General features: G+C 54.6%; 1 protein-coding gene across 4 annotated transcripts; it reads right to left on the bottom strand.

The window, feature by feature from the left end:
* Positions 1-2240: 2240 nt before the first annotated feature.
* On the bottom strand, positions 2241-25768 carry RRBP1 (ribosome binding protein 1). 4 transcript variants are annotated; one of them, XM_039569287.1, is made up of 23 exons: positions 25664-25768; positions 19499-20200; positions 16290-16438; positions 15960-16082; positions 15019-15171; positions 14408-14526; positions 13472-13625; positions 11672-11810; positions 11149-11336; positions 10948-10985; positions 9695-9785; positions 8977-9069; positions 8535-8627; positions 8352-8432; positions 8170-8259; positions 7656-7748; positions 6643-6714; positions 6363-6458; positions 5820-5903; positions 4201-4284; positions 3632-3730; positions 3045-3188; positions 2241-2786 (listed from the first exon to the last, which is right to left on the bottom strand). In XM_039569287.1, the coding sequence occupies exons 2-23, from the start codon at positions 20178-20180 to the stop codon at positions 2748-2750; spliced, it is 2904 nt and encodes a 967-aa protein (XP_039425221.1). In that variant the 5' UTR covers positions 20181-20200; positions 25664-25768; the 3' UTR covers positions 2241-2747. The 4 variants fall into 4 exon arrangements, with proteins under 4 accessions (XP_039425221.1, XP_039425220.1, XP_039425218.1 ...); XM_039569284.1 differs by lacking the exon at positions 3045-3188 and having other exon boundaries at positions 2242-2786; positions 16290-16468; XM_039569285.1 differs by lacking the exon at positions 3045-3188 and having other exon boundaries at positions 2242-2786.
* Positions 25769-27787: the final 2019 nt, after the last annotated feature.

The following is a 27787-nucleotide window of genomic DNA, read 5'->3' as shown; positions in this document are numbered from 1 at the left end:
TCCTAACAGGATTACATGAAGAACAAGGTGAAGAGATTCAGGTGAAGGAGGCAGCTCAGTCGCACAAGTTCAGCAGGACTTGCCCAGGTAGTGCAAACATTTTGAAGTCTACATGCAGGCAATGGTTACCCAAAAGCCATTTTTGTCCATTGGGCCTGGGAGAAGATGAGAACAGGAAATGAAGACTGATAATTCAGGCCTCAGTGTAAACAGCAGGCAGTGTAAATGTAATTTACAACCAAGGTTTAATTGAGTGTCTTAAACTGTGCCTTGATAAGCCCAGGCACCCAGGCTGTAAAGTAACTCCAGGCATGGCTGAATCAGCAGAAGGAGGATCCAGTGTTCTTATTCCAAGTCACTGCAGCTGAGCAACTTCATGATCTTTACCAATAAAGGTACCGGCCTGCAGGGCAGGGGCTGCTGTGAGTCATGAGCTGCTAAGCACCAAGCCTGGGTGGCTCTCCTGGAGGAAAGGAGGTGACTCTGGCTGGGCACATGGCAAAATCCCACCACCTGTGGGGAGAGCAGGGGCTGGCCAGGCCTCAGTTCCATATGGTCTTGGGCAAGGTTTGGCTTTCTCCTGGCCCCTCAGGGTGGCCTTCCCCTTCCATCAAGGTGCCAAGGGAGTTAAAAAATGGCAACAGTACCACTACAGGTGTAAAAAAATCAGCTAAATGTCTTTCCCCAAAGAGCATTGGGTTTTTTTCAGCTTTGTGTCACAAGAACAGTCCTTCTCTTTCTTCCTAAAACAGCCAGCTCAGCATTGTGTGCCTCGGGGCTGGGCACACTGAACCTGCTCTGGGGCAGCCTTTGGAGCCCCACTGGATCTAACCTGCTCTGTGGTGCACTCCCTGCACTGGCTGTTTTGGGGTCTGTTACTGTTTCTGTGGACAGGCCTGGGTATCTCTGCACAGGAGCCCCACAATAAAGGAAAAAGTTGTTGCAAAAGCAAAAAACTGCAAAACCAAAGGAACTGCGTCACTTCCTGGCACCTGTGGCTGCGGGGCCCTTCTCCATGGCTCCTGGGGGGTGGGAGCCACCCTGACGTGCTCGACAGCTCCCTCCAGCCTGTGGGCTGGGTGGGGGTTTTGTGCAATCCTGATAAAATGCGGGCATTCCCTCACTCTTGGGGAGCTTCAATCCAACAGAGTGCCAATGCTGACAGGCTGAGGTCACCAGTGGCCCTTGATTCATGCATTCCTCTGTATGTGCCACGAAGTCCAGGAAGATAAACCACAGGCTAATCCTGGCTGTGGGGCAAAGGTCTGCTTCCCGAGTTTGTCCCTCTAGGATGGGGAGACCAGCCCCATCTGCCACCTGTGCTGGGAGGGGGAGTGGGGGAACAGACACAAGGGGGGGGGGAGGGGGTGGCTTTCAGCTCCCCATTTTCTTGGCCCTTTCTCTTATCTGGTCCCAGATGAATCACACACCCTCCTCCTGCACCCTTCATCATGGCCCCAAAAGCCACAGTGCTGAGGCAGGGACAGGATGTCCCAGTCCTGTGGGGTCTCTGGTGTGTAGTACAGCGGTTGGTCACACATTGGCCTTCCCCAGGAACAAAATGGAAGCAGGTCTGCCCCTCATCCTCCTTCCTGGCCTTGGCTCTTTGCACGCACTGGAGTGACTGAGGGGCCTTTTCCTCCCCTCTCTCAAATCCTGCTGATGTCAGCACTGGGCTCAGCAGCTTTATTGTGGGGAGACAGCCACCAAGCTGTCACGTGGCCTCTGCCATTTCCTAAGAAACCAGCTCAAAAATAAAAAAGGAAAACAAAAGGAAAGAACAACAAAAGAATGAACAATTGGAGAAAAAAAAAATAAAAAGGAAAGCCACAAGAAGAAAACAGAGGACTGGAGAGCCTGACGGTAACTGAGGGCCACCACCACACAGCACCCACAGGGACAGATTACAGGGGAGCACTAGGTTTTAAAGCAAGCAGGAGGAGTGGTCCCTGTCCCCACCATGCCCCTACTGCCATGCAAAAGTGTCAATCCCTCTTGCCAACCCCCACACAGGGAGCCCAGCCCTGGATCATCAGTGGGAAGGAATTGTTTCTCTCCTTTGCCTGTAGTGGATCAAAACCAGGGGATGGCTTCTGTGACATAACAAGCAAGGGGGGAATAAAGAAGATGTTCTTAGCCAAAGCAGAGTCCTTCTTCAGTGACCCCAAAACCCTACCTGGCTTGCAAATTTAAAAAACCCAATACAAACAAAACCCCAAGAAAAACAAAGCAAGGACAAGCTCTTTTCACTACATCATTTTAATTGCATCGACACCCAGAAATACACGTGCCAAGAGCCACCCATCCAAGAGGGCATCCTTCCATGGTGGGTCTTACTTTCACACTCCTTTCACTCAAAAAAAAAAGGAAAGAAAAAAACAGAAAAAGGAAAAAAAATATAATTGCACTGGTTGATGTACAAACGCAGTCTTCCCTTTTCACACGTTGGTGGGTTCTGCTGGAACAGGAGGGTGAAGCCCCAGCGTGTGCCCAGCGTGGCCACAGCAGCTCCCCAGGAAACGAAGACTTGTACAAAACAGTATGAAGATTTTCTTACAAACTGCAGTGTTTACTGGCTGGGTTTTTGGGGGGGGTTTTGTATGTTTTCTTGTAAGTTTCAAAACTAGGTTTTGGGTCGCTAATGGCTTGGTATCTTTTATCTACAGTAAATTCAGCATAAATTTTTATTTTTAGGAATGTGTAAGGCATTTTGGTAAGTTTACTGTAAGGTCCAGGGTGAAGACTTGTCAAACTGAAGTCCCTTCCTTTGAACTGTCCTCTTTCCCCTGGAGAAGGAAAAAAGAAGTGGGTTACTCAACTGGCTCAACCTTTTTCTCATGGCAGCTCAAGCCCCAAAGCATTTCACAGATGGGGCAGGGAGAACTTTGACCACCATCTCATGTGATCCCAGGGTTTCCCAAAACCACCCAAATGGTTTCTGGCAGCAAAGGCCACCTTGCCTCCAGTTTTAAACCCCTGCCTGGTGCACACTGCCCCATGGCCTCCACCAGCATCAAGGGGAGGGCCATGGCCACCACCAGTACCGTTTCCTGAAGCTGTTCTTTCAACTTCTTCACCATTTCTCTCTCTTTGGCCAGTTGGTCCTGGGTAACCTTCAGTAGCTCCTGTAGTTTGGTTGCTGCCTGGCCCAGGTCCTTTGTTAATTTTTTTTCTTTTTCAAGTCTTTCCTACATGGCAGTCAAAAGAAGGCATCTGCCTGAGCCTCCCTTTGCCTGCTGACCTTCACCCCTTCAAAGCACCTCAGGCCTGCATCAAGCTGTCTCAGTGACCACAGGCCAGGGGAACACCTACTTCCCTCCTGGACAGGGAGAACAGGCATCCCCCAAAGCTACAGCTCTCTCTGGCCCCCTGGAGATGCCATGGGCTGAGACTGGATGCTTTCCCAGTGTGTGAAAAGCCCAGCCTGTGTGTGTTTGCTCAGGGCATCACACTTCTCTTGGCCTGCAGGGATGCAGTAGCTGTGACCCTGCTGTCCTTCAGCCACGGTGGAGCTCTCAGCCCTCTCCTGCAGGGTAACCATGGGCCTCACTCCTTCATCCTCAGAAATGATAAATCATGCCCTTAGTCCTGCTCGGACATGACTTTTGCTGTCATAGCACAGCCAAATCACCTTGAGATGTTGGGCCTCCTCCCTGTCTGAAGCTGCTGCATGTTCAGCCAGTCTCAGCTTTTCCAGCTCTGCTTGCAAGCTGCGTGCTAAGCTCTGGGCCTGCAAAAGGACACACTCAGTAAGCACAGAAGCCAACGGCATCTCCCACACATCCTGCTCCAGCCATCCCTGAATGCCCCCTGGGTGTGTCCTGCTGAAGAGCTGGGTTGTACAGGCACATAAGGCATTGCTTATGCTGATACAGCTTCCACCAGGGAGATGGCATTTCTCACCAGGAGCAGCAGGAAACCCAGCTAAAGCCCTTAACCCTCAAAGCAAAAACCTGGCACAAGACATGGGGGCACTGGGAGAGCTGAATTTGAGGGGCCAGTGATGCCACATGGCTTTAGCACAGCAGCTCTAAGAAGTCCTTCAGCTGTGGGAGAGAATGTCTCACAGCCATGTCTGAGGTGTGGACAGTGATGGGGAAAAAGCCTTCAGATTAATTCTTCAAATTAATTCTTGGGCTTTATTAGCAGCCAAGAACCCAGGAAGGCTTTGCAAACCCTGGTATCCTCGCCCACACCCACCTCCTCCAGCTCCCGTGCCAGCTTTTGCCGCAGCATTTGCTCCTTCTCCGCCAGCATTTCGTTCTGCTCCAGCTGGGTTTTCAGCTGTGTTGAGAAGAGGGGAAAACACCCAGAAATAAAATTTTAAAAAGACTCACGAAATGAGCTAGCAGGGACATCACCAAGAGAGCTGGGCTGGACAGAAGAAATAAAAACGGAAGCATTCACCATGGCACCAATGGGCAATAGGTACCAGCATCCCCCCTCTGCTGGGAGGTTGCTGATGGGGGGGCCTGGGGCTTGGCTTAGCACTACTAAATCTTGCTTGCTCCTCAGGCAGCACCAGCTGGCATGTGGGATGAGAGGCACCCCATAGAGAAAGATGTGCCTGGCAGGCTCCCATGACTGGGAGAAGGCTCCACAGTTAACAGGATTAAAAGAGAAAGAGCACTGCCACTGGCAGAGATGTCAGCCTGGAAGGGAACAGCTGCTGCTAATGCCCTCAGCCCAGCTCCAGCAAGATTTATGGAGCCTCTGTAATCCTAATCCCCACTGGCTGGGAAGGGATCCCAGCACAGCTCTGTCAGGGTATTGTCCCCTTCCTCTGAGGAGACCCAAGCTCTGAGCCCCACAGGGCATTGTCACATGGCAGTGCTGGCCCAAGGGCTTGGAGCATGTCCTGCCTGCATCCCCCAAACCTTGCCAGCCTGGTGCCAGGACAGAGGGCTCCCAAAGGGAACAGCCTGGTGAAAGCTGGCTGCTATATTCCCTATGGGAACAGGATCCATGGTTGATTGGGGGAGGCGGGGCTGGGCTGGCTGCCCCCAACACAGGGTGGGACACAACACAGCTGTGACAGCCCTGAGCAGAGTTGTGTGCAGTTCTCCATGTGGTGAGAGATGGTGACACAGGCCAGGGACATGCTCAAGGGTCAGAGCCTCCACAGGAGTGGTCTCACCACCCCAACCTCGAGGGGTGCAGGCTCACTTGGCTCAGCTTGTAACCCCACTATTCTCCCTCCTGTACGTGGCTCTTCACCTCACTCAGCTGCTGCCTGGCCTGAGGGAGGAGCAGCAAGCAGCAATATCTCTGTGCCACAGCCTTCACACGACCCACAGGGGCCTACAGGTAAAGCCTGCCAGCTTTTTGGCTTGCACATGAGCTGGAATGTTTGGAAAACCACCTCGGTTTCTGCCAGAGCAGGACAGTGGTACCTAACCTGGGCAGCTGGAGGCATGACAGCTCCCAGGGATGCAGAGCATCCACCTCATCTGCTCTGGGATGGATGGACGGATGGATGAACACACAAACCCCTGCCCCAGAGTGGTGGTGTGGTGACAAGTGTCCAGTGGTGGGGCAGCTGGGTTTTTCTGCTACACAGCAGCTTGAGCAAGCCTTGCTGCTCCCCCTTGCTTCTCACCCCCATCACCTCCCAATCAGGAGGAAAGACAGGCAAGTAAAAAATCTCCTTCTGGGTCTCAAGCACTGCCTCTGAATATGTGGTCCCCACCAGGCTTCCCCATGCAATGGCTGTGCCTTCCTGCCCTCCCTCAGCCCCACAGGAAGGGTGCTGGCCCCACAGCTGGTTTGCAAACCAGCCCCAAGGACTCAGCAGGGCATCTCCCAGGGTCCCTCCTTACCAGGGCCAGCTCCTTGCTCTGCTTCTGCGTTTCAGTCTTTGCTGCCTCCAGCTCCTCCTGGGACTCTGACAAGAGCTGCCTCAACTGTCGAGGAGGAACAGAAAGGAGAAAAAAAATAGTCCTTTTATGCACTTGGTTTTGGAACTCTTTGGCCTAAGGAGGCTTTTTTATGATGCAACATCTCAAAGAGGTCATGGTGGCATCACGTGCTGATCTGCCTTCTGATGCCTGCTCAGAGAGACAGCCATGGGACAGGCCTGTCTCACCTGAGCCACAGAGACCACACGGGCCACCTGGGAGCAGCAGACAGCACCTCCATACAGATCTCCCTGACCCATCACCTTGCCCATGGCTATCCTGGCTTTAGGAGTCTGCAACCCAGACTGGAGCAACCATCTCCATCTGTTTTCTCCTTCTTTGCAAAGCTGCAGATCCCTGGGGCACTTCCCAGAATCCCAGGGCACTCCTCAAATCCTCAAAACGTGCATGGGTGGTGAGTCAGGGTTAGAAGAAGGTGAAGAAGGCAGCAGCCACCACACTTACGGCTCCAACTTCTTTTGTGTAGTTCTGGCGCTCGGAGCTGGCTGTCTCCAAGTGATTTTCCAGTTGCGTTTCCAGAAGAGAGGTGTATTCCTTTAACTGGATTAAAAGAGAGGAAAGCAGGAGGGGGTTGATTGCTTGAGGTCCAACACATCCCAAACATCCTATGGTTAAAGCCTGCCCTCCCCAAGGCAAGTCAGGAGATGGGGCCTGACTCAAGGCAAGCACAGCGTGCGCCTCTCTGGTACCCATGCAGAGACCTCCCCTCCCCAAAAAACCTCACCTGATCTGTGCTCTGCAGATCTGCTTTCAACTTCTCCACCATGCCTTCCAGGGATTTCAGCTGCAGGTGTGACTGAAGCAGAAAGGATCAGAGGAGGACACTGAGCACCTCTGGCTCAATCAAAAACTGGCTGCTGCTTCACTCCCACCTCATCCTGCACCCATCAGGTAGAAGTCTGACATCCAAGGGGAGCTCCACAGAGGAGCTCTCCTTCCCAGGGAGGACAAGTCTAACACACACATGCAATAAATCGTGGAGCAAGGCAACAGCTCTTGCCTGCAGTGCTTCAGGTGGCTGCAGTCAGGTTTCAACACCCAAGAAACCAGCAGCAGACTCAGCACAAGCTTCCTGCTGAAAGCAGTTTTTGGTTTGGAAGCAGCAACTTTCCGATGAGGTGGCATGGACTTCATTATTAAGAGAGGCCAAGCTGCCAGAAAAAGCACTTAAACCCAGGCTGGTTTTTTAAAGACTCCACAGATGTTGAAGTTTTTGGAAAGGAGGAATTCACCTCCTCTCCACCGAGAGGCAGGATTGCTCTGGGAGCTGCCCTAGGCACCAGGCGTTCTTCTCATCACGTTCTTCCCATCACGCACACCATCAGCAGCCACGTCACCCTGTGCAATCCTACACCAGCCCTCAGCAGTGCTGGCGCTGCAGGAGCCAGCAGCGGGCTGAGAAATCAAACATCTCTTGTACAACTGCTTCCCCCACCTCCCTGCAGCCCCAGTTAACTCCAATACCCCACGTGATGGACAAGGAGCAGCCAGACCATGGAAAATAGCTTAATCTCAGTTCTGCATTCAAGAGGGAACATTCTACGTGAGGTGGGCTTTTTGTCAGCTGGCTTGGTGACAGGAGGGGTAGATTTGGGGAGAAAAGAAAGTCCCTGTGTCTCGGTGTTCACAGCTGGCAGGAACGCTTAGGATTACCAACCAATTCATAGCCAACAGATCCCCTTCTCCTGGAAGTCCAGCTCCAGGAGCACCAAGCCCAGGTGTGTCACCAACACGCACCTTTTGGAGCTCCTCTTCAGAGGCTGTGAGCTTTGCCTTCCACACTTGCTCCTCCTCCTCCACACTCTTCTGCAGGTTTCGCAGCATCCCTTCCTGCAGGCAAAGCCTCAGCTGAGCCCAAACCTCCTCCAGCCCCCACCGGGCACCGAGCAGTGCAAGGGCCAGAAGCCTTGGCATAGCCAAAGCCTCTCCAAGGATTTGAGGCAAACAACAGGTGACAGAATGAGATGCCTCAGGTGGGGCTGGGGGCTCCTAATCCTTGTTCTGGCTCAACCACCCCTTGTTGTGTCTTATCCCATCACCACCAGCAAGGTTTCCAACACACTTAGGCTGAAGAAGAGCTCTAGAAACTCACATTTATCCTGTTCCTCTGTCTCACTGACAAATACTCTGCCCCCCCAACACACCAAGGGATGCCCACCCTGAGCTCACAGGCAGCCTGGGTTGCCAGGAGACCTCTCCAGGGAGGAATTTCCAGTGGGAAACCAACACAGTGCAAAGAGCAGGAACTTACTGTCTCTGCGAGGATCGTTCTGTACTGCTCACATTCTGCTTGTAAAGTGCTTTGCGCTTCCTCTGCCTCTTTTAATTTAAGAGCTGAATCCTAAAAGGAGAGGCAAGGGGAGAGAGATGAGGAGAAGGAACATGTGACCCTCCAGCACTCCCTCATCCCTCCACTTCCCAGCCTTCACTTACTGATGGCTCCGTTGTGATCATCTGCTGCTTTAGCACACCCACGGTCTTCTCCTTAAACTCCAGCAGCCACTTGTCATAATCCTGAGTTTGGAAGAAAGAGAACAAGGAAGAAGGAGGATGCTTAGACATCTCTCCTTCCCATGTAGAGGAGGTTCTGGGGGGGGCTGAGGAAGCCTGTCCCACCTGCTGTGAGGACATGGTGACTCCGGGGAGGGCGGAGAGCAGCGTCTGCTTGGTTCGTGTCTGGAGCGCGTCCAGCTGTTGGGCCAGCTCTTCCTGAAAGAGGGACAAACTGCAGTGGATGGAGGTCCTGGGCACCTGCTGGCCAGGGTGACAACACTGGTCCTGCTTTTCTGTGCCTACAGGGCTGGGGAAACCAGCCAACACAGAAAACTGCTGATGCTGCGAACCACAAAAATGTCACTTCCAGTTCAACCACCTTCCAGGCTCCCCATCCGTGACCAGTACGAGGGATGCACTGCCCTCAAGAGAAATTCTGGAGAAGCTTGCAGCAGCGTTGGGCCAGCACTGCTCCTAAGGAGGCAGGCAACCCGGGGCAAGCCTCGCTGGTGGCTTGAGGAAGCTGAATGTTTCCCTTCCAACACCAGGGAAAAGCCAGGCTCACCTTTGCTTTTGTAGCAGCAAGCAGTTTTTCCTCGCACGCCTTCTCCACTGTGGTCAGTGCTTCCATTGCCTTCCAGTTCTTTTCCCGAAGGTCCTGTGGAGACCACACAGAGAAGGCAATAAGCCACACACTGTGTCAAGGGCCACAAAGCTGCTTGCTGGCACTGCAGGGGATTTCAAAGCCTCTGCCTAGGGAATTGGGTTTGGTCAGGAGTTTTCCATCCCATGCCCGCATGCATTCCTTTCTCCCCCATCTTTCCAGTGGCTCCACACACCCCATTGCTCTGGCAGTGCCCTGGAGGGAGCAGGCCACAGCTGGGCGGGGCAGGAGCTCCACAAGCATGCTCAGGATGCCTGCAGGGGACACAGGCCAAGTGCAGGGATGCAGGGTGGCCTCCACAAAACTGACACCACCTTGCAGTAGAGGGATAAGGAGCAGAGGAGCAGGAAGGTGTGAAGGAGCCTGCTCAGGGATTGCCTTGGCCCTACCAGGGTAGGATCCCTCCGGGTTACCAGGTCCTAAATCTCCCAAGAGAACACGAGACAGACATGCCAGCTCAGGCAGCCCACCAGCTCCAGCTGTACAGCCTGCCAGTGGTATTCCTGCTCTCTGGCAGATGAGGCAATGCCTCCAGAGATCTGTGGGGCTGAAGAGCCTCTGGCTACACCCAGAGCCATCAGCAGGTGACCAAGATGGGTGAGGTCTGTCACTCACGTACGTTGTTTTTCACCTTCTGTTGCTCCACTGCCTCCCGCAGCTGCGTGGCTTCCCTTTCCAAGGCTGAGAGCTGGTTTGTCTTCTCCTGGAGTCTGGAAGGGCAGGATGCAGGAGTGAGCCTGAGCAGTCACCTCCCTCACGGGCAGCAAGCTCCCGAGATGGAGACCACAGCCCTTCCTATTCTGGTCTGCTCTGGGATCTACACACAGCAGGAGGAAGAGGGAGCAGGACTAAAAACCACAGCCATGGCAATACTGGAGTGGGATCTGGTTTTCTACCCCCTTACCAGCAATAACAATCAATCAAGTAACTGGCTGGCTGTACACACACAAAAAGATGAAGCAGCAACCTGATGCAAAGGCCAGGAATTCCAGCTTGCACAACTGGGACTGCTCCTGTCCATGGCTCATCAGGCTGAGAGAGCCCACAGCTCTGCATTTCAAAAGTATCATCCCACTATATTGACTAATCCTAAATGAGGGCTGCCAACTTGATACCAGAGAGCTGCAGCTTCCCTCCACACCCTCAGATCCCCCACATGCCCTGAAAGGACCCCCAGTTTGAGCAAACCAAGGTTCAGGCTGTTGAGAAGAACTACACAAGTCTCTTGGGGTCCCAGGACAACTCAGCAGCTGCCTTCCTTTACAGGGATACTGGATGCTTGCTGGCAGTGGGGGCATCTGAGAAATCTTAACCCCATGCAGAGCCTGGGCCTTATTGGAGGTGCCCAGCACATGCTCAAGGAGCAACAGACAGGACTCAAGACATGGGAAACTCCAGTTAAATGCCAGGAAACCTTTCTGTGCTGGGATGTGGGGAAAGAGGTTATCAAACACTGGAATAGGGACCCAGAGTGCTGGTGAATCTCTATCCTTGGAGATACCTGGAAACATTTTAAAAAACCTTCCACTGGTTGGCTCAGCCTTGAGCAGGGACTTGGACCAGAGACATCCCACACCCAGCACCAACACCAGTAGAACCTCCTGTTCTGTGGGACTGGTCAGATTCCACGTGCCTGCCAGCAATTCAGTCCTACTTCAGAATGGACTGGCTGTTACATAGGGCCAGCAGCAGAGCAAATTAACATTTTAAACAGCACTGCTGGCCAGGATTGACCTTGACTTCCCAGCTGGGCAGCCCCAAGCCTGCCTGGAAGGCAGGAAGCCCTCAGCCACAGGCTCAGTGCTCAAGAAAGCCTGGGACACATGGACAGCAAGCTGGAGGTGCCACAGCAGGATGTGCACCTGGACCCACCTTGACTGCAGCTGCTTCATTTCTGCTTCATTGGCTGCCTGGAAGAGAGAAAGCACTTTGATTACCTGCCCCAGGCATGTGATGCATGTCAGTCCTTTCAGTGGCATCCCAGAGAGGATCCCAGAGCAAAGACGAAGCAGGGATTGTGCAAGCAGTGTCGCCCACTCCCCTCCTCCCACCCCAATTAAATGAGCACACAACCTGCAGGTCTCTGTCTTTTTCTGCCTCCCGCATCTGTCCTGCTTCCAGCAGAGCTTCGATGGACTTGATCCTCTCCAGAAGCTTTGTATTCTCCGAGCTGGCATCCTGCAGCTTCCCTTTCACACTGTCCAACTCCAGCAGCTTACTTTTAACCTCTGCCTCAGAGCTCAGCAGCTTGGCCTGCAGTTCTGTTGGAGGCAAGGGTGACAAACAGGGTAAGGAACGTGCAAACAAACCTGGAGACTCCTTACCCTGCTCTGATCCAAGCAGGATCGTAGCCAAAGAAGTTTTGGCCATGGGTGCTTTGAGGAGGCACAGAAAGGGCAGGCAGGGATGCAGGACAGCACAGGAGAGAGGCATTGGGAGTAACATCCTGGGATAGAACCAGGGATCAGCCCATGTCTTGCTCACACCAACACCACTCATCCCTGGATCTACTTATTCTGCCCCAGCTGGCTCCTCCAAGCTCTCAAAGTCTCCAGTCTGCCCCAGAGCCCTCCCCATGCTGATCCCAGCTCCTCACCAGCAATGCTCTGCTGCTGCCCTTTGGTCTTTTCTGCATCTGCCAACAGGCTCTTGTAGCTGCTCTGGGTTTTGCGGAGCTCGTCGCTGACCTCGTCCAGCCTCTTCTGCAGCATCACCTCTGCCTCCCGTTGGTAAGCCTGCACAGCAGGAAAAGAAGGTTTCCTGGAGCGTGACAGACACCCCAGCCGATTTGAAATAAAGCTTCATGTGTCACATAATCCTGTTTTTAAGCTGTGTTTTGGGGGAATAAAGTCACCCTTCCCCCCCAGCTCCCGCTGCGCAGGGAAGCACCCTCATGGTTTATCCCGTGCCAGCCCTCATGTTGGGAAGTAGACAATACCCAAATGTCTCGGTTCTGAGCCAACTTCATGGCCAACCTCTCTTTTGGAGAGCTCTGAAAAACCTCTCAGAGCCCTGGTTCAAATCGCCCCAGCCCAGCAGGGAGAGGGGCTGGCGCGGGGCTTTGCAGAACAGAGACACCCAACCACGTTTCCACACGTGGAGGAATTTTCTGTGCAATTTGGGCCAGGGAATACTTCTTTTTTTCCCATCATACAAAGCAGCAAGGAAGAGGCCTGGCCAGGGCAGGCATTTTGAGAGGGAAGGCAAAGGAGGAGGAGGAGGAGGAGTTGCGGCTTTACAGGTACAAGTGGCACCCCTGCAGAGGGAGAAAAATTGCTTTGCAATGGCAGGGACAGGACAAGGTAAACCAGGAGGCCTGGCTCTGTCCAAGGGATGCTTCCAGCACCACCTGGAAAGCAGAGCTGCTCTGTTTTTTGTGGATTTGACTCAGTATCCTCAGCTCAGAGCTCCAGGTGTTACTGTGGAACACATTCTCCCTAGCACCTTCAGCACATGACTTTAGAGTCTTCCAGCTAGTGTGATTTATTTAATTAGCATTAAGGTGTGCAGCAAGCTGACAGGCCTGGAGTTCTCCCAAAAGCATGTCTAGGAACTTCTGCTTTGAGCCAGGAAGGCAGCTCCTGCCTTCACACCAGCTGTGTGCTCACATCACCCTCCTTGCTCCTCACCTGCAAAAGCAGCAGGAGCCAAATGCAGCCCATCCAAAACAGATTCACATCCTCAGGCACACAAAAAATAAAGAGCAAGGATATGGAAGGCCCCTTGCTCTAGGAACTCCTCTACAAAACCATTTTGGCATGTGCAGATAAAGGTCTCCTCCACCACAGCCCCTTCTTGAAGAGGCCAGAGCAATTCAGAGACCACAGCACATTCCTGAGGACATCCCTCACTCTGTCTGCTACACTGGGATTAATGCTCCCAGCCCATAGCTTAGCAACATCCCAGCAGGATCCCAGCAGGAGCACTGTCAACATCCCAAGAAGATGCTCTTCCCTGTGTGAGTCCAGCCTGCCTGCCAGGAGCACACCTCTGTGTGCTCAGAGGCTCTGCTTGGGAGGTGTCCTTTCAACACCCCTGAAAACCCCAAACCCAGCCACTCCCTGCTGGCAACCAAAAAAAGCCACGAGCTCCGTCTCCTACACCAGAGAGAGAGAGCAACAGGCTAAAAACCATCTGAGAGAGAGAGCACCTGCAGCAGAATGGCTTCAACCAGGGCATCCTGCTCCCTGGGCTCTGCTGGCAGTGCTGCACAAGGGGCACACTGATGTGACAAGCTAATGGGGGGAGAGCAATCAGGAAGCCTGCCAGGCAGCTTCCTTCCCACCCAGGGACATTCACCTCCCTCCTAGCCCTTCCTATGGCCAAGTGCATGGATCCCCTCCCATCCAGCCACCCATCCCTGCGAGGGGAGCGCGTTTGCCGGCGCCTGCCTGACCTGCAGCTGCTCGATTCGCTTCTCCGAGGCCGCCGCTTTGATCTCCCAGCTCTTCCTCTGCTGCTCCTCTTGCTGCAGCACCTCCGACTTCTCAGACAGCTCTTTCATCAGCTTGCTGCACTCCTGCCTCAACTTGGCCAGCTCAGCATTTTGCCTGCAGCAACAGAAGCAGGGTTACTTCAGCCCACAGGCCAGCCAAGCCTCTCTGGTGTCACCATGGGGGAACGCATCCTCCCTCCTGTGGGCCTGACACAGGACCTGACATGGTGAGCTTTGTTTGCCTGTTTCTAGGACATTCCTGGTCCTTTAGGGAGGGGGTGGAAAGAGCCAACAAAACACTTTAGAAAAGTCCTGTTTCAGTCACAGGAGACATTCCTTTCTTATGAAGTAGAGGACACATGGATCTGTGTTCCCAGACACAAGAGGAAGCACTACAGCTGGAGCCTACTCTGTAATTATTTGCCTGCTGTTAATCACCAGTCATTTCAGACTGTCTATAAAAAGGAGTGTGAAATTCTTCTACCTAGCTCCTATTTGTTCTGCACACATTGGGCTGAGCTCTGCTCTCTGCAGCATCACTCCCATCAAAGAGCCACCTGCATTTCTTCTCAAGTTTGAGAGTATGAGCTCCCCTGCGGGGGAAAAACACCACAGTGCCTTCTGATCCCCTCTCCCTGCTCCACTGCCTGTTGGTTCTGGCATCAGCACAGGTGACCCCAAAGGAGAGAGGGATTCCCTGCCCTTTCACTTGGGAAGAACATCCTTGTTTCTCCTGGTGCACCCCCAAGAGCCATTTGGCAAGCTCTTCCTCCCTCATTCCCTCCTCTTCCTCCAGCTAGTTGGGGTGTCTGTAGAAGTACCTTTGAGAAAGGGGGTGGCCAAGCCAGGGAGTGCCAGAGGGCAGCCCCAGGCTCTGCCCCCCCACCCCAGCCTTACTTGCTTTCCATCTGGCTGGTAGCCTGGTTGAGGGCATCCCTCAGGATGGAGTTCTCCTGCTGCAGGCGAGCCAGCTGCGTGTTGGGGCCGTTCTCCAGCTGTTCCTGCAGGGTCCGGATCTAGAGGAGCCCAAGAGGGGTTAATGCCACCCCCAGCCCTTTTGCTCCCCCTGTCGAAGCCCAGGAGATGAGCAGGAGGGACTGGCAATGCAGGGGAGCGTCTGCTGATGCTGACAGCCCCCAGGGGTGTGACATCCCATGAGGATGCTCCCACGTGCCTCTTCTCCAAAGAGGCTGGGAGGGGGCCTAAAGGGGTTGGGGTAGGTATTTGGGGAATTTTGGGGGTATTAAGTGGGTCTTAGAGTGGTGTGGGGGGACTTGAAGGGGTTTGGAAAGGGATTTGGGGGAGTTTAAGGGGGGTTTAGGGGGGCCTGAAAGGGATTTGGGGGGGGAACTTGGGCACCACAGCCCAGGAGCACTGCAGGTTCTCGCCCCTCCCTGAGGCTCTCGCCCCCTCCCTCAGCTCAGCATTCTCCAGAAGGTCACACATGTGGCACCAGTAGCCACCTGGCAGCAGCAGGAGGCAGGTGCAAAGCATGGCCTGGGGCTCACCTTGCCCTGGAGCTGCTGGGTCTCGCTGACATGGTCCTGGTAGCTGGCCTGCATCCGTGCCTGCACCGCCACGATCTCCCGCTCGCGGGCCAGCAGCTGCTCCTTCAGCTTGCCTTCCACGGCCACTGCCTTGGCCCGCTCAGCCACCAGCTCCTTCCAGGAAAGGAGGACCCCAGTTAGTCCTCAGAGCACAGGTTTCCCCATTTTAAGAGGATGCGGCCTCCTGGCTCAGCAGACTACAAAGTTTAGCCCTTTCATTGCTGCCCCCACACCCAGGTACACTTAGCACTTACATTTCCTCCTGCATTTTGTTTTGGGCTCTGTGGCCACTGGATGCCACTGTTGTTCCATGTTGGGCCAGCTAAGAGAAAGGAGTAAGACAGCCTGGAATTTTATTTTCCTCCCCCAGGATATATAATATCACACAGCATTTGGGGCAAAGCAGAAAAATTAGGCAGATGGACTTGACAGCCACAAGTTCAGCGTGGCAGGGATCTGTTCTGCCTTCAACACCCAGAAAGGGAGGAGGCAGGGAGTGAGTCAGGGAAGGGCACTGTAAATAGGATCCAGCTCCTTACAAAGGCACCTTCTCACCTCAGGGGATCTGAAACAAGGGAGGATTTGCCTTTCTCCCTGAAGGAGAAGAAAGCTGCAATCTCTTACAGAAAGGGTTTTCCCCTGCTCTTCCCATGGCTGCCAGCGGGCATTACCCTGCGGTTCTTTGGGCTGGCACCTCCCCAAACTGGAGCAGGCCCAAGAGAGGGGGGCAGGTGAGGATCTCCTCCCCTTTTTGGGAAGAAAACAGCCAACAGGTGAAGTGCCCAAAGAGTTCCTGGGCTTCACCTGCAAGGGGGCTGAGATGCGGGGAGCAGGAGGCACATGGAGTGCCACCATGAGCAGAGCCCACACTGGGGATGCCAGGAGGGCCACGCAGGGCTTACCTTGCTCAGCTCCCGCAGTTTGTTCTTGGCAGCAGCTGCATCCTCCTGCTCGGCAGAGAGCTGCTTCTCCTTCTCCTCCAGCTGGCGTTTCAGGACAGCAACGGGGTCACCCTTCTGCGTGGCCTGCCAGCATGGGGTGGCACATCAGTGGGGACCACCACCTTCAGATCCATCCCCTCCACCCCACACGCACAACATCCTGCCCTCTGCTCCAGGGGAAAATTCAGCCCCACTCTCCAAGACACCCTCAGGGCCAGCCTGCCTGAAAATGGGGTGCCTTCCCTCCCCTTGCACCTCCTGAGGCTCAGCAGAGCCCTGGCAGAGCCCTACCGTGTGCCAGGTGTCCTGGATGATTCCTGCTTTCTCCGTCAGGATCTCAATGAGCTGCTGGGCCTCCCCCTCACTGAACACCATGCTGCTGACCGTGGACACAAGCGTCTTGTAGGGCAGGTACAGGGCCCCATCCGAATCCGTAGGTGCTAGGGAGGAAAGGGGAGGGGTTGGGACTTCTGGGGACAACAGCAGAAATATGGTATCATCTCAGCTGGCTTCAACCCCACAACTGCCATCTCAAACCATCATCCACCCAGATTTCCAGTCACATTTGGTACCTCTCTGAGAGAGAGCAGTAGGAGAAGTGCTGGAGATGACACCACACACATGCTCCTTGAGTCAGCTGTCACCTCTGCCTGGCTCAACAACTGGTCCCAGCCATCAGCCTCTACCAAACTGAGAGATTCTCAGCAGGAGCTGGGAGTGCTTTGCCAATGCCAGAAGGCTCAGACATGTTGGGCATCAGGAGCTGGACTGCACCAAAACACAACCTTGCTGAAGGATGTCACTCCACGCACTGGTGCCGGTGACAGCGAGGTCATCTCCCACCTTTCACCAGCCAGGTTTATTCCAGCCCTTTGCTAAGGGAGCAACGTTACTCCAACCCTTCCCCTACCCCTCTGCTAACCTGGGAAAGCCAGGGAGCATCAGGGACCATGATGCTGTTGTAGGACCTCACTGCACATGGTCACGATACCCAGAGGCAGTGGTTTAGGGGTTCCCGCACTGTATCTATGGCCCAGTGGGCTCATTTTCCTAGAAAATCACAGAAGGAAAAGCAGTTTGGAGTCCAGTAGCTCCAGAGCCCCTGAAGTCATTAACACCAGGGTCTCTTGAATACAAAGCTTTGGATGCCTCAAGCAGCGAAGTTCAAAGAAGGAGGAGGAGGAGGAAGTGCTGCAGGTGTTGGAGCAGAGATTCTCCTCTGGAGAATGGAGCCCATGCTGGAACAGGTTCCTCCTGAAGGACTGAAGCCCATGGAAGGCCCCACACTGGAGCAGGGGAAAGGTGTGAGGAGGAAACAGCTGCAGAGTGCGGCTGTAATAAACTGACCACAGTCCCTATCCTCCTGCATCACTCAGGAAGGGGAGGTAGAGGAGCCAGGAGGGAAGGAGTGAAGTTGAGCCTGGGAATAAGGGCAGGGGGGAAGGTGTTTTTTTAATTTTGTCTCTGTTTCTCATCTGCTTTAATTGGGAATAAATTAGTTTTCCCCCAAGTCGAGTCTGTTTGGCCAGGGACAGTAATTGCTGAGTGATCTCTGGTAGATCCATTTGGGATGGCAGCGCCGAGCCCTGGCAGCAGCCGAGTCTGCGTCCCCAGCTGCAGCCACTTCCCAGCAGCGCAGCCGGGCCAGCTCCACCCCCCTGTGCAACCAGGGCCCGAGGCTTGGCTCACACTTTCCTCATGTTGGCAACTGCAGGGCTGCAGGACAGCACACGGCATCCCCTGCCTCAGTCCTGCTGCGTGCAGGGACACACCAAGCGGAATTCCGCCCCTCTCCAGGTGGAGTGGCGGGAGGGAGCTCTGGAAAGGGCAGGCACTGTGCAAACCCCACCTTGCAGCTGGCACACGGAGCCAGGGCAGCCTGCCAGGCTGTGGCACAGGGACACCAGTGCTGACACCGAGCCCAGGCTGTGGCACAGGGACACCAGTGCTGACACCGAGCCCACGTGCAGAGTCAGGAACCTCGCACCTCGCTGACGGAGCAATGGGACAAGGAGCAGCCATGTGGCAAAGCTGCCATGGGAAAGCACAGCTGGATGAGTGGTCTGAAGAGCCACTTCGTACATCCCAGGGGACCTGGGAGACATGGATGAAACAAACCACACAAGAGAAAAATACCCCAGGCCGCTCTCGTCAGTTTTGCCATCTGTTTCAGTGCTGAGGATGTGTCCTTGGACACTTTGAGCACCCATTTTTATCTGCCACAGGATAATTTGTTCCTTTGCATTTGAGGAGGAGAGACCACGGCTGCCCACAACACGTTGCAAATCCCACCGAGAGCTTTCCTTTGCAAAATCCCACAGGAGCAGCTAGGACACCACTCTTTGCTTTCAGGACATGCAGCATTCTCCTTCATACCCAAGGGGAATCTCAGTTTGGAGCAGCAAAAACCTCGCAACTTAACAAATGCTAAAAGTTCATCTCCCAGCCACATTCCCTCAGCCATTACAGCTTGGATTTAGGACTGTGTTTTTCACATGGGTGCACACAACAAGCCAGTCACCTCCAGTTTCCCCAACACCACCCCTGCAACACCCTCCAGGAGCAGCTTCTCCAACTGTTTGAAACACCATCACGTGTGGATATGGCCTTTAATAAAATCCTTTCCTCAGAAGAGAAGATTCAAGGAGTTTAACCCATCTTTGAAACTCAGCAGCTGCAAATGTCCTGCTGAGTAGCAGGCCCTCTTCCAAAATGTGGGTGTGGGAACTGCCAGGCTGCACAGCAGGTTTGGATGTGCTGCAGAAGAAGGGATGCCTTTTAGTTTGGTGGGTTGGGGCTTTTTTTGTTAAAGAAGTGCACATCACATGACATCTTTGAGAACACCTGAGAGATTTCTCCCATGCGTCCACATGGGAACCCTTCTACAGGTCTGAAAGCACTCACATTTTTAGTGCCTGTCATTATCATTTAACCAAAAATAAATCCCAAACTGTTCCCACCGGTACAATGAGAGGCACAAATCCAGCTACAGAGCTGATTTTCCCCTCCGTACACCTTTTTATATTCTGCAGAATTCAGGACCACCTGATCTCTTCCATCTCTGAGTCAATCAAGTGAGGCATGACTGATGATGGGCAAGTTTTCCCTTCCCTGTGACAGATCCAAAGTCACTTCCCTCTAATTACTCTACGACCAATCCCCTGCAGTATAAAACTCCATCAATCCTCTCTCCTTGAAGAATCCTTCTTCACCTCCGCTAAAGGATGAGGAAATGCCAGCAGTGACCCAGCTCCATGTAAAAGTGTGGGAGAGCTCCTCTGTATTTTTAGAAGTCAGGGTTCTATGGGGAGAACACCTCATCCTGGCTTTCCACCCAGATGTGCAGCACCTTAGCAGCTGTCCCTCTCCCAGGACAGGGACATGCACCTCTCGTTCATTCCTCTGTCCAGATCCCACAACACAAATCCCAGAGGAACCTGTAACTCTCCAACACCTGTGTGCTGGACCAAGGGGATATAGGCAGAGGAATCTGGCCTTACCTGGCTCACTCTTCTTCTTGGATGCAGCCTTTTTCTTGGCAGGTCCATCATGCTTCTGATCCTCCTGGGCTGGAAGAGCCTCGGTTTTCTTGACGGTGACAGAGCTGATGACTGGAGCGCTTTGCTGAGTGCCAACTGGGGGCACTGCCACAACAGGCACCTCCTTAGGGGCCACCTCCCGGACCGGAGAACTTTTGGGGACGCTGACAGGGGCTGGAGCCAACACCGGGCTAGGAGCAGGCTCTACCTTTGCCACCTTCTTCTCCTTCTTCCTCTTCTCCTTAGGTGACGGAACAGGTTTCTCCTTTTCCTGGGGGACAACTGCCACTGCTGCAGCTGGAGTCTCAACTGTGACAGGCTCAGGCGCTACAGCAGGCTCAGGAACCACTTCCTTGGGAGGGTCCGTCACTTCCTGAGTAAGCTGCTGCTCTGGGATCTTTCCATTCGGTTTCTCTTCCTTTTTCTTTGCTTTTCCCTTCTTCTCAACTGGTTTCTCTTTCTTCTTTTTCTCTAACTTCTGCTGCTGGGTCTTCTCAAGCTCCTTGCGTTGCTTGGCCAAGGCTTCCTCGTACGACGTCTCCTTCATGGAGAAGGTGGACACCAGGAAGATCCCAATGGCTGAGATCACCATGAAGCCTCCAAAGACCATAACACCCAGCGTCTGAGGGTCGTACACATCCATCCTGCCTTACTCTTCTGTGCCTGCAAGACACCAGGACAACAGATAAGGGCAGCAGGGGAGGAAAGAAATGCAATGGCCGTTCTGAGCAGGAGTTTCACATGGACATCTGTGCACTGGGAAGAGGAACACTCCAGATTCACACGACTCAGGTCGACCTGCCTGCACACCCCTAAGTTTGTGCTCCTCTGCCACGCTGCCCATGCACAGGGGTCCAGTTGCATCCCAGGGACTAAATTTCATCTCCAGAAGAACCAAAGAGAGGGAATTAAAAAACAGGGATGAGTCAGAGACAGCCACAAGCCACGTTCTTATGTCCAGCGGGGTGGTTTTGCATGACCCTAAGCCACATGTGCAGCAGTAAAGGAGCCCACTTTCAGACTGCTGGGTGCAAGCTGGCCAAAATCTGGGCTTTCCCTGGAGCACCTGGCTTTTTCATCAGACCCAGATGCACACCCAGGTGTCAGCTTTGGAGTAAAATATCCCCCTGGAAAAAGAAAAGCTTTGCAGCAGCCCTTCCCTCCTCCCTTTACCACCTGCACACTGTGGCACTGCTGCTGAGGAGCAGCGGACACCGTACTGCCAGTCTGAGGTCTGGCAAGCAGGGTTTAGCCACACCTGGGGAAAGATGCTGCCACCCCCACTCCTCTTAATGGATACTTGAAGGCTGTCCTGCTTTTAAAGCCTACTTCTGTCCCATTCATGTGCTTCATCCACCAGGGCATTGCTTCCATGTGGCTCTGAGGTGACTCATGGCCTCAGATGCTGGTGTCAAGCAGCTAATCTGGGAAGGGACATTCTCCAGGAGCTGCTATGGCTGTGGTTCTCATCATTGTGAATCAAAACACAAAGAGCAAAATGCAGGAAGTCCTCAGCCACCAGGAGTTCTCATCCCCACGCTTAACTGTTGACATTATCGAAATTTCCTCTTTAAGGGGTTGTGGGTTGAGGAGGGAGGGAGGGGCTGGAAGGGGAGGAGGCAAAAATAAGAACAAACCTAAGGAGATCAGCATCTTTTCAAACCTCAGTGCTTGCAGGGAGACGCCTCGGAGGCCCTTCCTTTCTAAGAGCTGGAGCAGCAAACTTGAATCTGCAGCTCAAGCTGGGGACAGTGCAGTGAAAACTCATCTCCAGCACCCAAGCAGGGGGAGCAGAGCTGGGAGGAGCTGCAAATCTCCCACTGGAGACACCAACCTGCCTGGGGAAGGATGTTCTAACCAGCAGCCCAGCTCTCCCTGCCCACCTCTCCAAGCATCCCAGGTAAAGCAGCAGAGAGAGAAGCTGGCAGGCAGGAGGGCTGTCCATGCCAGCTGGAACCAGCCTCCCCTGTCAGGGCCAATTTTCTACCCCAGGGCACCTCTGGAGATCCCAGCTGATACCACAGGCATCACTATTACATCTACCCTGGCCATTTTGTGTTTAAATGGCCTCAGCCCACTCTATCCCAGCACATCTGGTGCCAAGTCATTGCCTTCCGACTTGGGAGCAGCACTTTGGGATGGCCCCAACCAGGACAGACAGATAATTCCTAACCCACAGGGTGAAAATGACTGGATTTCCTCTCCCTGGCAGTAAATAAAAAGTAGGGCTGGAGAACACATACCCACAATCCTGTGCCAGGTTTAGCGCTACACCAAAGCACCCAGGAGCTGTTTTAGGGGCAGAACAAGGTGACCTACATTTCTCACCCAGCAACCCCAACATATTTGTAAAAACAAACCCTTCTTGACCTCACAGCACCACAGTTTCAAATCTAGAGAAAAATCTGGTGCTCCAGCTTGGGGCAAGGGCATCCCCAAGTGCTGACCAGCACACTCCAACCCCACCAGCTGGTACTGCCACCCTCAAAAGCAGCTTGATGGAGCTCACAGGGGATGGGAATGGGGGAAGAAATCCCAGCCTCCACTATGGAGGACGGATGAGAGGACAGAGGCAGGGGTGTGAGGTGGGCGAGCTGGCAGTGCTGGATGTGGCATCACGGCACCAGATCCCTGTGCCTGCCCCACACCTCACCCCACAAGACTGTCCCCCAGAAGCCCTTACAGAGCCCCATACCCTCTCTCCCTCGAAGAGAGCCTCACCCAGCCCCACGGGCTGCAGTAAAAGTTGCCTGTACCTTGCCTCCTGCCCGGCTTTACAGCCAGGGTGAGATAAGGACGTAAATGAGCACTAAAGTCCTTCCTAGCGAAACAAAAGCACCCCAACAACCCCCTCCAGACCAAAAGCAATACAGGAACAAAGCAGCCAGAGCACTGAGGAGCTGTGGACCTGCAAAAGAGCCACGGCAGCAGTCAGAGCTCCTGCAAGCAGCTGAGATGCTCACAGAGGACATCCAAGCTCCCACTGCTCAACCAGGGGAGAGCTGTTCCCAAGGACAGATGTGCTGGGAGAAAATCCACAGGAAGGAGCGAGAGGTGCCAGCCAGGACTCTCGTGGCAAACCTTGGTCCTGCCTCAAAGCTCGCTCGTGCCCCGCAGCCCCGGTGCTGACTGCGAGGAGCGAGTTCTACCTGTAGGGCTCCTCCTGCGGTCGGGACTTGGCACAAGCAGCCCAACAACCTGTTCAGGGAAGAGCCCATCTGTCCAACTGTGCACAGCCAGCCACACACACTTAAATCAAGGCAGGCTGGCCTTGGCATTTGGGGGATAAGGAAAAGTCTTCCTACAGGAACTTCCTGGTGCAGAGATGCCAGAAGCATTTATGCTGCGGTGTTAGCGCCCAGGAGAGAAGCTCTGCTTTGACATTTCCTCACCTTGCCACCTTTGCCCTTCCAAGGGCTGGAAGTTTGCTCCTGGACTTGCACAGCAAGACGCCATCCCCCTCGCAAGCACATGTGCCCTTTGGCAGGAAAGCCCTCTACGCTTCCCACCTGCACAAAGCCTTAGCTGGGACATGGCAAAACAGAGCACCAAGGGGAGTCTCACATGTTCAGCCTGACAGCCACACTCTGAAGAGGCTCAAAGACTTCAGGATCCTCCCTTCCATAGCTTCTGGTCCTCCACAGGACTTCACTCCTACAATGGCATTTTTCCATCTGTTTGGGACAGGGTTGTGTGCCCAAAAGATGGGTGGACACCAGCAGTTATCAGAATCCATGCTCAAAAAATCAAGTTCACATCCAACACTGAGCACATTTACTTCCATGAAATTTCTGGAGCATCCTCCTCTCCCAGCCAAAACAGCAGAAATCATCAAATATCTCCATACACAGGCTCCTTCCCCAAAACAGCTTGTCCAGGTAAAGCTTTTCCCCATCACCAGAACAGGAATAAGATGGACAACTGGTCCACTTGGCCTTCTCATGTAAAGGAGCTGGCTGAAATGCTGTGCTCTGACTCTTCCACTCATGTGGCTTTTCCTTGTTATCCATCACACTTCCCAAAATCCCAGATAACAGCCCAAGAGACCTGACCTCCCTCACCTCCCTGCACGTGCAGCCACCTCTGTTTGACCTGAGCAAAAGTCCAACTTGCCCTAAGGAAGCAGAACCAGAAAAGCACCCAGCCTTGCTGGTTTTTCAGCACTAAACAATTTCCAGGACGAACTAACCCCAGACACGTGACATGACAGCACCAGGGCCATGCTCAGTGTCTTGTGGTCACATTTGTCACTGACAGCTGTGTCAAAAGCCAGGCTGGAACTCTGCCACCTGTTCAGCCTGTCCTCCCCTCTGTGACCATACATGAAATCCAAGGGAATTCAGCATCTTTAAGACCCAGCCCTCCACCAACCCTGGTTTAAATCACCCAGGCCATGCAACAGGTGGGCAGGAGCAAAGGAAGAGACAGACTGTGCAGTAACCACAGAAATCTTGTTTCTTGTCACAGCCAAAGGAAAATATGTGTTATCTCCTCCTGGTGTTGATAGGTGCTGCAGATAGGAAAAGATGCTCTTTGCAAGCAGGACACTGCCCCCCCCTGCAGTCCAAGGCTTCCACTTTGCCATGGTGTCAAGGTGGCATCTCACGTGAGAGCAATGCAGGAGAGGTGATGGGGGACAGAGAAAGAGAGAACTGGGCTCTGCATAATCCACAGCAATGCCTGCCTGTGAAGCACCTGCAGCATCCTTTCCTCTACATATCCAAGCAGGTTAAAAAAAAAGGAGGGAAAGGGCAAGGACGAGGGAACTGGGAGGCCTGATCCTGTGAACAGCAGGGCAGACCAGCAGCAGGAGAAGGCAACAGCACTGCCAGCAGATAAAAAAAACAATCACCAGATACTTCTCCTGGAGATTTTCTCTCTGCCCTGTTGCAATAGAGAGAGACAAAAATTAAAAACAAACAAGAAAAGCCTGCACGCCACGTGCAGATCCTGCCCACGTTGGCAGCAGCCTCTGTTTAAATACATTTTCTGTGTAAGTGACTGTGCACTTCCAGCCTCCCAGCAGCATGTGCTACTCCACGCAGCAACTCCAGATCAGCCCGTCATCAACAGTTATAGCTCAACTTAATTGAACGTGTCTTAGTGCTCCATTAGCTCTGGCAGCAGCAGCCAGCTGGCTTGTGCTTGCCAGCAGTGCTGCCAGCTCCCTTCCAGAGCCCAGGAGTGAAAAAACAGGCAGAAAATACACGTATATATAGGAGAAGAGTGTAAGAGCACCACAACACAGCTGCAGCTTGACTAATCTGCGCGGCGGCTATTACAAATTTTCTCTCCCCTCCCTGGCCCGAAGAGGCATTTCACTGCCGGTCCTCATCAGCTCCTCCCTGGGGCTCACATCCAGCAGCCGCGACTCCTTCCAACCATTTCCCGCTGATGCGGGGCTTCGACGAAGGTGAGAGCTGGCATTCCAGGCGCGGACACTTCTCCATCCCGGTCAGCCACGTGTGCAGCACACGCTCTTCCGCTGGACCGCTTCCCTGGCAGGGCGAGGAGCGGGGCAGACCCGCGGGAAGGCTGCTCATGTCCAGGCTGGGAAGACCCCACGGTGGGTGAGGGGTCTGCGCTTATGGGGTCGATGCCTCTCCCTAAAAGCTCGGGGACCCCACGCTGCGGGGGGTCTCCGGGTGCCAGCACAGTTTTGTCGGGGGCTTAGTTAAGGAAAAAAAAAATGGACAAGGGAGAGCGGCCCGAGCGCCGGGACCTTCTGTAAGCGCGGTTAATCAGATTAATAATTGTCATCCGGCTGGCGCTGGGGCAGGACGGCGGCGCTCGGGGGGCCGGGGGCAGCGCGGGGCCCGGACCTCGCCCTGCCCGCACACGCCGCCATTCCGTGCTCGGGGCCATTCATCCGCCCGGCCCCCGGCGCACGGACCGGACCCCGGGCCGGGATCCCCCCCGCTGCCCGGGCCGCTCCCGCGGGACACGGCTCCGCGCCGGGGCCGCGGCTGGGGGGTCCCACCCGCTCCGAGTGCGCCGAGTGCGGGGCCGGGGGCAGCGCCGGGCGGGGGGTCCCGCTGGCAGCGCGGGGCGGGCGCGGGGGGATCGCGGAAGCGGTGGCCGGGGAAGGGGCCGGGGGAAGGAAGGGCTGCCGCCGCCCCTACCCACCCGTGCCGGGTCGCGGTCCCTCCTCGCCGCCGCGGCCGTGTGGAGTCGTGGCACTTTCCGCCGCTGTCTCGCCGGGCTCGGCCGCCGCGTCCCGCCCCGCCCCGTGGCGTCCCGCCCGCCGCTCCGCGCCGCGCCGCGGGGCCCACTCAGCGCGGCGGGGCGGGCCGGGCCGGGCGGGGCGGCGGCGGCGGGGCCCTCCCCGCGGGGGAACGGGAATGCTCCGCCGTCCCTCCGCCGTCCCTCCGCGCTGCCCGCCGCTGCGGCGGCTCCCGGGGCCGGGGGAGCCCCGCGGACCTTTGCCCCCGGCGATCGGTGTGCGCCTGCCGTGGCTGCCCGCCGGCCTTGCCCGGGGTATCAGCGTCATCCCTGGGGCACAGCGGGGAGAGGGTGCGTGGGGAATCCGGGGAGCTCCCAGCCAGCGGCGGGGGTGCTGCTCCACGCTGGGGACCCTCCTCAAGTGAGTGTGGGCAGCATGGAGCAGATTGGACCTGAAAGATGCCTGGCCCCCAGCGGGAGCCTTTTTTCAGGGTCTGCAAACGCTGTGTGGTCAAACAGCGCTGGGACTGGTCCATCACCCATCAGCTTGCAGGTCCCAGGACAGGGAGAAAGCCAGTGCCACCCAGAATGGTGGCTGTCCTCTTGGCACATGCCTTCTGTGTGTCTCCTGGCCTGCTTGTGACTTCCCATGGCAAGATTTATCACTCAAGTACCTGTTCGCACCAGAGAGAGTTTGCTATCTGGAGGTGATTTGGATGCTACAGTACCTTGGAAATTAAAAAGTAAGGGTTGGAAGGAACTCCCTTCACATCAGAGCCAACTGCTAGGCTGAACCACTGGAGAAGAGCTAGAGCATCTTCAGGAGATGCTGCACTCTGCCAGTCTGCAGTAAGAACATGAGAATTATGTCAGGCCCATCTTCCCGGGAACGTGCATCCAAAACCAGCCAACCCCCCTGACACCCACCCAAGCAGGAGTGTGAGCATTGGCAAAGAGGGTTGGTCTGACAGAGCAGAGGTTTGCTGCCTACTCTGTAACACACAGGTGGCATTGGCTATACTTTTTATCCCAAAACAGACGAAAGGTCTCGTCTTGCGTGGGAATATGTCTCCCATGCCTCCACATCTTCAGCCAAGCTCAGAGCCGTCTCTTTCCCTACCCTGCATTCTCCTTGGCCATGTTGTGGTGCACAACCAAGCTTCTGCACTGGCTGTGGAGTAAGAAAGGAATCTATTAAAAAAGTGTCTGTGAGGGAGTGATAATTCACCATCACAGCACAGGCTGTTGGGATCTTCCAGCCTCCTGGCTTGGCACATCAACGTTATTGTATTTCAGTGGCCAGATCTTCTCAGGAGGTGGCCCCTGGGGCTGCTCTCAGTGGTGTTCCTGGGATTTACATCAGCTGCCACTGGATCATCACCCCTGCACGGAGAACAAGCCGTGCTATTGAGGCCAGGCTGGGGAGGGCAGCAGGTCCTGCCCGCAGCCTGGTACATCTCAACACAACAGCAAGGGGAGAATAAGTGACTGTTTCATGAGGGCTGGTGTGGTGGGAGAAGAGGGGAAATATGCCCATGGAGAAACATTTCAGTTAATTATGATAACACAGCTTCTGCAGAGGGACCTGAAATAGGCACAAATACTTTTTGGCACTCATGAGAACTTGGAGGCTCTTTTGTGTTTTCTTTTGGGGCAGGGCAGGGCTCCCCACTTCGAGCAGGACCTGGGCTGGGAAAACCCATGATGGCCATGACGCCTCCAGGCAAAGGCATGAAGGTTTGGGATCCATCCCTGCCTCAGTCCACCTGGGATCATCGGCTCATTAAACTCCCCAAGGACCTTCTCCAAACCGAAGCCCTTGGATGCAGGAATGCGACGGCTGAACAGCACCAATGTCCCATGCCCTGTGAGTCCCCCTTTCCCTGGCTACATCTGTGGTGGAGCATGCAGCCGGGCACCCCTTCCAGCCCCTGCCTTGCCATGAGCGTCCTGGGGGACCTTGGGTGTTCTCTCAAGCCTGCTGGTTGTCAGAGACCCGAGGCTGGGCTCTCTCAAGCTCTCTTAGCAAGGCACTGAGTACTTCAGTGTTCACTGGGGCCAGGACTGGCATGCACAGCCTGAGCCAAG

The sequence above is a fragment of the Corvus cornix genome, chromosome 3 (assembly GCF_000738735.6).
Source record: "Corvus cornix cornix isolate S_Up_H32 chromosome 3, ASM73873v5, whole genome shotgun sequence".
Classification (NCBI taxonomy): Eukaryota; Metazoa; Chordata; class Aves; order Passeriformes; family Corvidae; genus Corvus; species Corvus cornix.
The sequence above is the reverse complement of the archived record's forward strand: the minus strand, read 5'-3'. Positions and strand labels throughout refer to the sequence as shown.

What these genes read in the sequence shown, in the direction of transcription:
- RRBP1 (XM_039569287.1), bottom strand. Translation starts at nt 20,180, where the DNA reads ATGGATGTGTACGACCCTCAGACGCTGGGTGTTATGGTCTTTGGAGGC. An exon ending in CCCAGCAGCTCCAGGGCAAG is followed by an intron (nt 14,527 to 15,018) that starts GTGAGCCCCAGG and finishes GGGCTCCTCTAG; the next exon opens with ATCCGGACCCTGCAGGAACA. An exon ending in AAGAACAGCTTCAGGAAACG is followed by an intron (nt 2,787 to 3,044) that starts GTACTGGTGGTG and finishes TTCCTTCTCCAG; the next exon opens with GGGAAAGAGGACAGTTCAAA.